Source organism: Megalopta genalis, chromosome 1, assembly GCF_051020955.1.
Source record: "Megalopta genalis isolate 19385.01 chromosome 1, iyMegGena1_principal, whole genome shotgun sequence".
Classification (NCBI taxonomy): domain Eukaryota; kingdom Metazoa; phylum Arthropoda; class Insecta; order Hymenoptera; family Halictidae; genus Megalopta; species Megalopta genalis.
This window is the reverse complement of record NC_135013.1, coordinates 1,123,810-1,136,746: the sequence shown is the minus strand read 5'-3', so window position 1 is coordinate 1,136,746 and position 12,937 is coordinate 1,123,810. Positions and strand designations below refer to the sequence as shown.

Genomic DNA, 12,937 nt, shown 5'->3' with positions numbered 1-12,937 from the left:
CGTAGATCGACAATACCTTGATCGCGACCATGTCCCGTTTGACCTCGCTGACCTCGCTCTGACAAGACTCTACGCTTTTGGTGAGCTCCTGCAGCTGCGTGCGGATCTCGCATAGGGCGACGGTGGTCTCCAGCTGGCGGTCACCCCGCTGCAGCTCGTCCAGCTTGGCACTCAAGTTCATACTCATAACGCTGACCTGTTTCTGCAGACTGCCCACACACATATACCCTAACGTGAATCACGCTGGCTCGCCCCGGTTCACCAAAGGTATCGACATTGTCGAGCACATTGACAGACACTAGACACGATCAAGGCTAGAAAACTATGAATGCCTAGAATGGGTACGGTATCCCTAAACGGAAAGACCAACTAAAACTTTTTTTTTGCCGCGAAACTGCCGAGCCCTCGGTTAGCGTCGCGTCTATACTGTACGCGCGCGCACGTTCGATTGTTATGCCGTGTGCGATCTTGTCGTATCTGCGCCGCGCTCTGTTTTATTATTTTTATACTATTTCGTATATTTCGTATATTCGTATTTCTTGTGTTCTTTCGTACTGCGATCTATCGATTGTTTAATTGATTAATTGGTTAACTGAGTAACTGAGTAATAGAGTAACGGAGTAACTGATTGATTGATTAACTGATTGATTGTTTGATTGATAAATTGATTGATTGGGAAATTGATCGATCGATCGATTGATTGATTGAATGATTGATTGATCAATTGATTGATTGATTAATTGATTGGTTGATTGATTGATTAATTGATTGGATGATTGATTGATCAATTGATTGACTGACTGATTGGTTGATTGATTGATTGACTGTCTGATTGATTAATTGATTGATTGGATGATCGATTGATCAATTGATTAACTGACTGATTGGTTGATTGATTGAATGATTGATTGAATGATTGATTAACTGACTGACTGATTGATTGGTTAATTGACTGATTGATTGATTGATTGACTAATTGATTGAATGATTGATTGATTGATCGTTTGAATGATTGATTGATTGATCGCACGATCGAATGATTTCGTTTCTATTTATTAATTATGCGTGCTTAGAGGCCTCATTAATATTCGGCACGTGCGAGTGAGGAATACGGAAAGCACTATTCAAGCCCGGAGCACGGCGGAACAGCAAACTAGAACCGTGAATCGCTACGATAACCGAAACCGGGTGCAGCGTGGACGCGCGTTTGCCGGCAACTTTTTTTTTTCGTCCGGATGCCTCGAGAATGATCGTCAGCGAGCCAGCGGTAGCTCGGCAGCTAAGGGAAGCACAAGTCGGGTATACAAATAATATAAACCACGATTAACAGCATGTTTAACAGAGAGAGAGCAAAATTGGTATATAGATATGTAGATACAGGACTTATGTACATATGTATACACCATGGTCCGTCTATGTAAGAATGAATATAATATAATATAATATAATATAATATAATATAATATAATATAATATATATATATAAATATAAATATATAAATATAAATATATTAAAAAGAGAGTAATATAACATATATCGAATCGAAAGAATATATATATAGCACAATGTACAAACGCCACTAAAAGCAGGTCTAAAACTGTGTGTGGGTGAGTGTCAGGGTGAAAAACACTACGGTGATATATATATTTGAATAAATATATATATACCTACGTTTCATTTTTCTTTTCTTTTTTTTTCTTTTTTTCATATATATATATATCTATTTATATACACACATTTAAATATAGTTGTCAGAGCTGTGCACATTGGATGGAAGTTTGTGATTATGGTGAGAGATGAAAACTAGTCCCCGCGTTCTTCTAACGCGGATGTACGCGCGGCGGGGCCCCCGGGGCCCGGGGCCCCGGGGTTCGCCGTTCGGACCAATGACAATTCGCGACGCGACAGCGCACGACACTTGATTATCGTTCTCGTTTCATCTTTTATTTTTATTTTATTTCCCGCGCGAATCGACCCCGATATTGTCACGCGCACGCAAATTAATTACAATTACGCGTACGTAAATTAATTACGATTACGCGTACGCAAATTAATTACGATTACGCGTACGCGAACATAATAACGTTTCCGTCGCCCGTAAATCGGCCGCCGCGAGAGCTTCGCGGCACACGCGACGTCGTCTAAGGTCTACGAGAGAACACGATGCGGGGGGGGGGGGACGTATGTGCAAGTGGGGTTCAAAGAGAGACAAATATAATGTTTCGAATGATGCTCGTACAGATCGTAAAAACGTTCCGTGTAGACAATGAATAAGTAAAATGAGAACGATCAGAAATCTCTCGGTCGGGGGGTGGGGGTGGGGGGGTGGTGGAGATTTAGCAAACTTATCGATCGATGTGCACAGCCAAGCAAAAACCGGTGATTTTTTTTTTAATCAACGCTCGAAACGAAAGAACGGTGAACTGAACTGAAGTAGGCGTGAACGAAAGAGACAGTGACAGTTGGAGAGAGAGAACAAAAGAGAGAGAGAGGGGAGAGTACAGACAGACAGACAGACAGAGAGAGAGAGAGAGAGAACAAAAGAGAGAGAGAGGGGGGAGGATACAAACAGACAGAGAGAGAGAGAAAGAGAGAGAGAGAGAACAAAAGAGAGAGGGGGGAGGGTACTGACAGACAGAGAGAGACAGAGAGAGAGAGAGAGAACAAAAGAGAGAGAGGGGGGAGGGTACAGATAAAGAGAGACAGAGAGCGACACAGAGAGAGAGACAGAGAGAGAGAGAGAGAGAGAGAGAGAGAGAGAGAGAGAAAGAAAGAAGGGGAGACAGTGGGAGAAAATTCACGCAAGGCTCGAGTGACGGTGTGAACAGCGAAAAATGACACGTGAACCCACGGACCATAAGGACCATAAGCACCTCGTTGGCACAAAAAACGAAAGAGTAGCGTATCCAGACTATCCGCCATCTTGGCAGCACAGCGTTACTACACACGCATAAAGGAAACTCGTACGCGTTCATTCGCGTTTCAAGCAACTTGCAATTGCAACGGCACGGTTTCTAGTCATTTCGACGCTTCAGCGTCGCATGGAACAGCTCGGTAGTGGTCGAGTGGGTTTCCCAAAAGTCCAATAGATATTCGCGTACGGTATCCGAAATGCCAAAATGTCGCGTCTCGAAATAATGTTATTAATCAAATTTCTTTATGTTTAAAGAGCTGTTGCAAGCGTAACTGTTGCACGAGTCACATTATTTAATTTCATAAAATGCACTAGGTCATGTAAAATGGAGAAAGTGTTTTCAATTTTGCGTTAATTCGGCTTCGAGTGTAAAGGGTTAAGAGGTTAAGAGTTAATTGGAAGCCCAGCGTGGCTTATCAAGATGGCGGATACTCTCGATTCCCTTTACGAATCCTTTAGCGACACCGTCGCTGTCCTTATGGTCGGTGCATGAACAATAGTTGATAGAAGAAGAGAGAGAGAGAGAGAGAGAGAGAGAGAGAGAGAGAGAAAGAGAAAGAATGACATCCGAATGAAATATCTGAAATATTCTGGTTAAACGAAACAGAGAGAGAGTGAGAGAGAGAGAGAGAGGAAGGAAAGTTCACGCAGGACACGAGCGACGGTGTGAACAGTGAAAAATAACGGATGAACGCAGAATGTCGCATTCGAACGGAATATTTCAATGACCTTAGTGAAATGAAACGAAACGGAAGAGAGCGAGAGACGAGAACGAAAGGATCGTTTGTTGATGGATCCGGGTGAACGAAGGTGAACGAAGGCGAACGAAGGTGAAACGTGGCGCAGGGCGCATCAAATGAACAAAATGGCTGAAACGAATGAGAAAGAAAGTGTGAATAGATAGATAGATAGAAAGAGAGATAGAGAGATAGAGATAGATAGATAGATAGATAGATAGAGAGAGAGAGAGAGAGAGAGAGAGAGAGAGAGAGAGAGAGAAAGAGCAGTGATGATGTTGCCATGTACCTGGGAGGTAGGGAGACCATGGCTGTGTTCCGAAACTACAGTAGCCTCTATGCCTCCCCACTCACTCCTCTTGATTCAGTATATCGTCTTATTCTCACAGATCTATTTGTTCTTTGCTTTGTTCACGACATATTGTACGTACGTTGGATTATCCACCAAATCCAATCAATTGACTCTGAACGATTGCACAGCTTGTTGTCAAGTGGGTCCACAACCAAAGGTGGAGGGGTAACGTGCGGCGGGGGGTTTAAAGGCCGACGACGCCCGCCCCTGCCTCTTATCTCACTCACTCTGTAAAACTTTACCTAGTTTGGAAACACAGTCGTGGTTCAGTCAAGATCAAATGTCACACAATGGTGTGTTATAGTCGCTCGAATTAGTGTCACGTGACGTCCGAATTCTCTCTAAAAAAGGACCGGGCTCGTCACGTGCATATAGAGAGAAGAGAGAGAGAGACCGAATTTTATTTTATTTTTTTTTGGTTTCTTTAGCTTTTCGTTCTTTTCTATTTATTTTTTGCCTGGTTTCTTTATCGTTACCGTTTTGTTTTTGTTTTTCTTTTTTTTTTAATAATTATAATAATTCTCATAATTTGTATTTTTTCGTAAATTTCCGTAAGTTCGTCTCTCGGCAAATTATGGTTGTTTTTCTCACGCATCGCTCGTATGCGACGCGCCGCCAGCTTACTCACCCCTGCCTAGTCGCCCGCGTCCACAAGCGAGCTTGCAATTTTTGAATGGGACCATCACTTTCGTTTCTCTAAATCTTTCGCACATATTTTTACAATAGAATCCGTTCGTCTCTAATCTGTTTTTTTTTCAATTTTTGATTTTCTGATTTTGTCTCTATAAATATATATCGTACAAATCGTACTCGACATTTCGTATTTCGTTATTTCTCGACACAAAGAAAGTTCTTGCTTCGATCATCTTTTTTTTCTACATTTTTTTTCCTTTTTTCTTTTCTTTTTTATTCTCGAAACGCGCGCGAGAGAGATACGGATATTCGATTCGGCAAAATAATTGACAAAAAATCAGCATGATCTCATGAAGTGAGTAATTAATAATAAATAGACACGCACACAAATAAGTAACAACGACGAGCCACATTGAACAAACGAGCGTAATTAAATATCGAGCCGGTGGGTACACAGGTCCAAGGGAAATTATTCTCGCGAGCGTACAGAAACGAACAAACAGGTTTCCGCCGTGGCGTTTGTTTGTTATCATCGCGCGGTGTTCGATCGCCGACAGATCCGATACGCGGCGATCATCTTTGTCCACGGTCGTCACCGATCGATTCGATTCGATTCGACTCGACTCGACTCGACTCGGCTCGATTCTGGGCTATTCGCTGTCACGGTGAGAGTCTCGCGGCGCGTCGTCTCGCCTCCCACCCTTGAGTGCGCGCGCATACACACAGAGCACACGGTCGGACGGACGGACGGACGTAGAACGGTGTGAGAAGACAACGATCGTGAATCGTGATGTTGCTTGCATTTAAAGTTCGGGTGCGTGATTTTGCAGCGAACGGGTGGGAAACGAGGTTCGCGCGCGGCCTTTTGTCTTCCCGCCGTCGATATTCTCTGTTATCGTTCAACGGCGCGGCGTTGCTCGCTTATTTGTGTACCCGACTTCGAAAGAACGTGACATGACATCGAATGGAATGAGCAATCAGTGGTAAGCCTGCGAGCGCCGCAGCCAAAAATAGAGACTCGTGGAGAAAAAAAAAACACTGTTACGTGTATCAACTGTTCGTATGGCGGTGTGTGTGTGTGTGTGCGTGCGTGTGTGTTATGTTTACGTTCTTTTTTTTTGTTTCGTATGTGTCGCGTTGAGGTGTCGAATGTCACATGATATGCTGTTGTGGTTCAATGTTTACGTTATGTTTTCGTCGAAGGAAAAAACGTATACTATGTCTCTCGATAACATTACATACTTATTACGACCGATGGGGACTGTGTTATTATGTATAAAGAATAGGACTAGAGCGAGTGTGATTCATATAATGTAGAAATGATATAATGGCACGGCACAAAGCCTTGCATTGCATTCTCCGAGATACAGAAACAATTCTATAATAGAAAAATAATAAGCGGGGATATAAATTGTATTTCTTTTTTTTTCCTGTATCGTTAATTTTCCGTGTGTTCGATTTTTCTATTTTCACTTTTTTTTCTTTTTTTTTTGTTCTTTGTCTGTTTCTTTTCTTTTTGCTTTTTAGCTTTTTTTTCGTTCGCTTATTCGTACGTTTTGCAAATGAAGAGCGACCGAAACACGATCGAGGCACCGCCACTTAGGCCGGGAATTACCTGGACGCGGTTCGAGAAAAACGGATGTATGTACCCGGTGGTCGCGAACAACCGGATGTTCGGTGCTTGGAATGCTTGCTCGCGCGCGGATAAAGAAAGAGGTATTTTTTGTTCTCTTCTTTCTCGCTCGGGATAGTTGATTCTTGTCTACGAGAGAGTTTTGTCGGTCGATAAAGCAAGCCCCTATATCGATTCGGGGTACTCCAGCGCGAATAATAGAGAGCGAGAAGTGTTCTCTTAATTGGTATGCAAGCCTTAAGAGAGCTTATACACGCTGCGTTCTACTGTACTGCCGTTGGCCACTAACGCTAAGTTACTTCGACGAGAATTCAAAAAGGTTACGATAGCTCCGGCCAACTTCAAACTCCAAGTTGAAAAGCTACGTTCGCCGCGTCTCTCGCAATATGTATCCGTACAGGCTGTCTCGAAATTATTGTACAAGCGTTTAAAAATATGTATCGTATTCCCGAGCCCATTCGAAGCAACTTTTTCCTTTACAAAAACTTTCTCCGAGGCTTCATTCACGAGTTATTCGCGAAAAACACTGGCCAATGAGAGTCGCGCTCGGCCGGCGCCGCAGGCCTCGCGACCACCGCCGCTGCGTCACAAGGCCGGCATTGGCCGCGAGGACGGAGCGCCGGCCGAGGGCGACTCTCATTGGTCACCGTTTTTCGTTAATAACTCGTAAACGAAGCCTCGTAGAACATTTTCGCTAACAAAAAAGTTGCTTCGAATAACCTCGGGAATACGATACACGTTTTTAAACGCTTGTACAATAATTTTCAGACACCTTGTATACACGTACCCGGCAGTAAGTATCCGGACACCACTGGTTCAGCCGATCTCGTCCGACTTACTACGAATAGGAAACTTGTCTCTGCTTTCGCGGATCAAACTCGCGTGAAATCGACCGCTGTCAATTTCAATTCATTGCGGAGCAGTTTACGGGGACAATCGATAGACATCTCGGGACGAGTTCGAACGGCCTTAGAACGTTCTTTGAAGTACGAGTCGGTGGAACAAGAGAAATCAAAGAACACACTTTGGAGCAAGTCGTAAATATCTTAGAACGTTCGTCGAGGATGGTCCTGCGGAAGGAACGTGAGAAATGATGGAAAAGGTTCTTCGATCGAGTTTGGAACTGTTTTAGAACGTTTATTGAGGAAGATCTCGCGAAGAAGAAGGTTGTTGGATCTAGTTGGAGCTATTTTAGAACGTTCGTTGGGAAAGGAGCAATGAGAGGAACGTTATAAATACAGAAATTTCTCCTTAACTCGCGCTCGGATTGCAAACAAAAATAGACAATTTAAGAATAGAAGATGTGAATATTCGAGCCTCGCCTTCCAAAATTATCCATTTTTGTACTAAAGTTAAGCGTCAATTAGGGAGACTTAATTGGAACGAGTTCGTTCGAACGACTTTGCTCATCGAGAAAGCTCTCGCAAGAGGCTCTCGAAATAAATATAATTATATTTAAAAAATTATATATAATTATTTACTATATATTACATTATAATTATATATAATTATTTATTATATATTATATTACAATTATATAAAAGAAATTATATATAATTATTCATTATATATTATATCATAATTATATATACAAATTATATAATTAAATAAATATAATATTATTAATATAATTATTAATAAATAATATTAAATAGTCGCTACGGCAACGAAGAGCCTTTCTAACGTCATCGAACATCGCGAACACTGATGACGACCACTCCAACTGGAACTTTCATTTCCGTTGCCATAGGAACACACGATGTGAGAACGTTCTTCGACAAAGATTCTACTTCGAAATGTACCCTATTCAAAGGTTCCAAAAAACTTTTCGATTCGAGCTTTCGACGATTTCCTAGGTGTCCGTATACTTGCGGCCGAGAGTGTATGTATACATATGTTTGCATAACAGGGTGATCCGTTTAAGTGGACTTGGTGGAATATTTCGCGAGGGATCATAGTTATCGAAAATATGTTCCTACAAAAGTTGTTTGGTGTAGAGGGGGACGTTGGATGATATAAACAATATTCCTATAGGTGTAGTAGTGGGGGAGATATTGAAGTCAATTTAATATTTTTAAATGAGATCCCGTATTTTTTTAGCCATAATGTAATAGCGCTTGCTGAGGCAAATACAATGATCTACAACACGGTATCATTCCCTGTGGTAAAAATGACGTAAATGAAACGCATATGCGGCAGATGAACGCAAGATACGTGGCTGTATTAGCGTTCATCTGCCGCATATGTGTTTCACTTACGTTATTTTTACTACATGGAATAATATCATATTACAGATCATTGTATTCGTCTCAACAAACCCTATTACATTATGGCTAAAAAAATACAGGGTCCCATTTAAAAATATTAAATCGACTTCAATATCTCCCCCACCACTACACCCACAGGAATATCGTTTATATAATCCAACTTCCCCGTTATACCAAACAACTTTTGTAGGAACATATTTTTGATAACTTCAATCCCTCGCGAAATATTCCACCGAGTCCGCTTAAACGGTTCACCCTGTATATACAGAGAGAAAGAGAGAGACCAAAAGGAATGCTAAAATGTAACTTCTACGTTTTAATCGCATTAGAACAGAGCACAGTGCAAAGAGAGAGAGAATCGCTATAATAAAAGAGCCTAAGAAAATAGATCACTACTACGGAAAATATGAGTACAGGATCCTAAGGCGCTAAGCTATTAAATGAAAAATCTAAACGTTCCAATCCGCCGAGACGGCGGATTCGAATGGCCCGCGTTCGATGATCTTTCCAATTGTCTCGCGATGCCGCGCCGTCTTCCCGTCAAACAACGAATTGCCGCGGTGAACAAATCTCCGCCGCGTTACGGAATGCCGGCCAGCGCCTCGTTACCATCGTTTCAACGCTAAACGTACCTGTTCTAAAAAAACGACTGCTATACCTTGCCTTATCAAAATTATAACATTGAATTTTAATAAATATTTCAACAATTTTTCTAACGGTGCCACGTGCCCGAATGTAGAACGTATTTAAAAATATAATTAAATTAGCCGATAGTAAAATAATGTTAAATAATGTTACAATAATAATGTTACACAAATACTTTATCAACTTATTAATAATAGAAATTTAAATTCGATGAATTTTGTTGGCTCTCGTTCTTTCGCTTTTTCCAGGAAGCCATTGCTACTCTTGTGTATCTCGATTAAAGAAATATTTATTGAATTCGTTGAAAGCTTACATTGACAATCCGAAAACCATTGTTTCATTCGAAACGATCTAATGCAGGGTGTCCCGAAAATGTCTCGCAATCCGGAAATGGGAGGTTCCTGAGGTCATTCGAAGCAACTTTTTTCTTTGCGAAAATATTCTCCGATGCTTCGTTTACGAGTTATTAACGAAGAACACTGACCAATAAGAGGCGAGCTCGGCTGGCGCGCGGCGGCCCGGCCAACGAGTGCACGGAGCCCAGTTCCGCTCATTGGCTCGACCGTCTCGCGCCAAATGATCTCGCCTCTGATTGGTCACGGTTTTTCGTTAATAACTCGTAAACGAAGCCTCGGATTGCATTTTCGCTAAGGAAAAGTTGCTTCAAATCACCTCAGGAATCCCCTACTCTCGGATTGCGAGACATTTTTGGGACACTCTATATATTCGACAGTTTCCGATGGAAACGACTCTCGACCGCCTCGATATCATCGTCGAACGAAAAATGCGAAATCCCGGTCGTTCGATGGCACGTTTAGCGTTAACTTCGCTGGAATAGTTTCACCGGTTTCTTCGGCGTACATACTCGCGATTCGGTAAGCGAGCCGCCGCGCCGGCGATGGCTAAGTGAACCAACGAATTCGCGTCGAGGATCCAGATAATTCTCAAAGACGCCGGTGGCGGCGCTCGTCGCGTGGTCATACGCAACGTCCTCGGCAGAGGCCGACTCCGTGCGCCGTTGGGTGTGTTGAATTTTGGAATCTCTCGAATTTTTTTCACGAAACTCTCCCCTCTGTGGTGGTGCGCGACGACGTACAGACAATAATAATTCTAATGCGATAGTCGGGGCTTGAAAACGGTTCCGATTTTCATGCATTTCGCGATATGCAGCGTAAGTATTCGAACGCCGTTCAATCCTTCGCACTCGAAGCTGTTTCAACCAGTTAGCTGTGTTCGACGAGTATACTCGTCACGGAGAAGTGGCAGTATTTCGACGAGTATACTCGTCGCGGAGAAGTGGCAGTATTTCGACGAGTATACTCGTCGCGCGTGAAAAATAACGACCATTGGCTATTTAAATTGTAATTTTAGTGAAAACAAAAACATATTCGCACAAATTTCGAGGTTTTTAGAATATTTTGAGGTTAATCCTACACGAAGGGGTTTACATTGTTATAAAAATAAGATTAGAATGTCACGATATTGACTAATATAAAAATGATTATATAAAACAATAACATATTCTCAAATTTCGAGATTTTTAGAATATTTTGAGGTTAATTCTACACGAAGGGGTTTACATTGTTATAAAAATAAGATTAGAAAGTCACGATATTGACTAATATAAAAATGTGTGTGTGACTATATAAAAGAAAAACATATTCTCAAATTTCGAGATTTTTAGAATATTTTGAGGTTAATCCTACACGAAGGTGTTTACATTGTTATAAAAATAAAATTAGAAAGAATAAGATTAGAAGAAATAAGATTAGAACGTCACGATATTGACTAATATAAAAATGACTATATAAAAAAAAACATATTCTCAAATTTCGAGATTTTTAGAATATTTTGAGGTTAATCCTACACGAAGGTGTTTACATTGTTATAAAAATAAAATTAGAAAGAATAAGATTAGAAGAAATAAGATTAGAACGTCACGATATTGACTAATATAAAAATGATTATATAAAACAAAAACATATTCTGAAATTTCGAGATTTTTAGAATATTTTGAGGTTAATCCTACACGAAGGGGTTTGCATTGTTATAAAAATAAGATTAGAAGAATTAAGATTAAAAATTCACAATATTGACGTTCGACGAGCAAAGTGCCTTGATTTGCCGAATGCCACTCTACAGCAACAATTTAAATTTTTAACTTTTATAAGTATTTGATTTTTCCTGCGTTTTTCGTTCATTATGTATGTAGTAAAAAACATAAGTAAATATTAGTAATAAAATTGTAAATTTTATAAAATAAAACCGCCTTCTTGATCCAATATTTTAACAACGACACTTGTTATTCTCGCGACACATATAGGTGAGCGCTCGGAAAAGAGGGCGCCACAGCTAATTGGTTAATTCTGAATAGAAGATAGTTTTCCTTACCCACGGAATCCCCATTCTATGCGACGCAGAGTGCATTTTGCGCACACGAAATTGAGTCTCGCGACTCGTACAACGATTTCTCAAATATAAACAAACTCGATAGGGTAAAAATTATTTCAGAACGTGATACGATAATTTTTTTATATTTACAGAGCCATCCCACTCGAGTGCAAAGGGTTAAGTTGAATCAAGAATCAAGGACACCGAAAATGTTCCAAACGATTTACGTTTTTTTTTTTCTGAGATGCCAGAGGGGCCAGCTTACGTCCAGTAAATATAAAAAATTATAATAAAAATTCTTACACAAAAATTCCATTCGTAATTTTCTCAATATGAATTTTCAAGATGGCAGCACCTTTGTTCCTGTGGGAACATTCGAACCAGGCGGTCCATATGCGCTTAAAACGTGGATAAGAAGCATGGTTTCCAGTGCCTATGAAAGGGTTAAAGTTCAAAGCCACCACCTTCAAAATTCATGGATCGGTTCTTCCTACCGCGCTTTCGCGGTTCGCAGCAAATGAGAAACCGGAGACACCTGGCTTCACCCGAAAGTGCTGCGAATCGAAAAGTCTCCGAAACCGTCGGAAAGATTCCGTTCGCGAGAACGAACGAACCGTCGATTCGAGGATCGAAGGCGCCATCTTTGCAACGATCTCTCGAAGCTCGTCGTACGACCTCTTTTGGTCGTTTCGTGAAACCGGAAACGACGAACAATTTCGGTCGGGCAGAGCCCTCGTACAATCCGATTTAGAACGATTAAAAAAAAATCGTACATCGAAGTTTAAGGGATCCTTGCAAAGAGGATCTCGATTTCGATTTTCGATCTCGAAATCCATGTTAACGCTAGATTTACGGAATCCGTCAAAATGACGGATCGTAACGATACATTTATGAGTTATTTATTGAGAGTTATTATATATATTTAATAGTGATATAATACATATTATATATAATGAGTTATTATATTTATTATATTATATTTTTATATATTGTATTTATTATATTATTTTTATATATTATATTATATTTTTATATTATATTTATTATATTTATATTATATTTGTTCAATTCGTATGTAATTTACGGCACAAATGTTACAATAACACTCAGAATAAAAATCAGACTAAACGTCTTATCGTTACAATTTATAAACCAATATAAAACAGCTGTTTTTCGTGCTCCGTAAATCTAGCGTTTCAAGATCGCGAGAAAAATATTGTCCAGCGCATAATATACGCGCGCTTCGACCCGCAAAATTTCTCCGAAAAGAGCGCGCGCCTCCGATTTCCCATTTTGTTCACACCGTGCAAAAACAGTACGAAATAACTTAGTACACCCGATGACTGCATATGGCCGTCTCGAGA

General features: G+C 40.6%; 1 protein-coding gene and 1 long non-coding RNA gene across 26 annotated transcripts in view; one reads left to right on the top strand and one right to left on the bottom strand.

Moving 5' to 3' along the window:
- The window catches only part of LOC117224263 (uncharacterized), a 45,006-nt gene extending 32,085 nt beyond the window's left edge, over nucleotides 1–12,921 (top strand). For 2 of the 3 annotated variants that reach the window (XR_013032598.1, XR_013032597.1), the window contains 2 exons: nucleotides 11,726–11,843; nucleotides 11,919–12,921. This is a non-coding gene — a long non-coding RNA (uncharacterized LOC117224263). Of the gene's footprint in view, nucleotides 1–5,381; nucleotides 5,621–11,725; nucleotides 11,844–11,918 lie in introns of those variants that run through there. The other variant, XR_004491170.2, reaches the window with a different exon arrangement.
- Glut1 (Glucose transporter 1) overlaps nucleotides 1–12,937 on the bottom strand; it is a 93,279-nt gene that overhangs the window by 37,637 nt on the left and 42,705 nt on the right. For 20 of the 23 annotated variants that reach the window (XR_013032567.1, XR_004491136.2, XR_013032565.1 and 17 more), the window contains one exon: nucleotides 17–209. The exons of 1 other annotated variant lie outside the window; for it this stretch is intronic. Coding sequence is in view for 18 of the 22 variants with exons in the window: in XM_033476772.2 (XP_033332663.1) it covers nucleotides 17–209 (193 nt within the window). In the remaining 4 variants the exon portion in view is untranslated. Of the gene's footprint in view, nucleotides 1–16; nucleotides 210–3,941; nucleotides 5,393–12,937 lie in introns of those variants that run through there. 2 more of the 23 variants (XM_033476912.2, XM_033476924.2) reach the window with 2 other exon arrangements.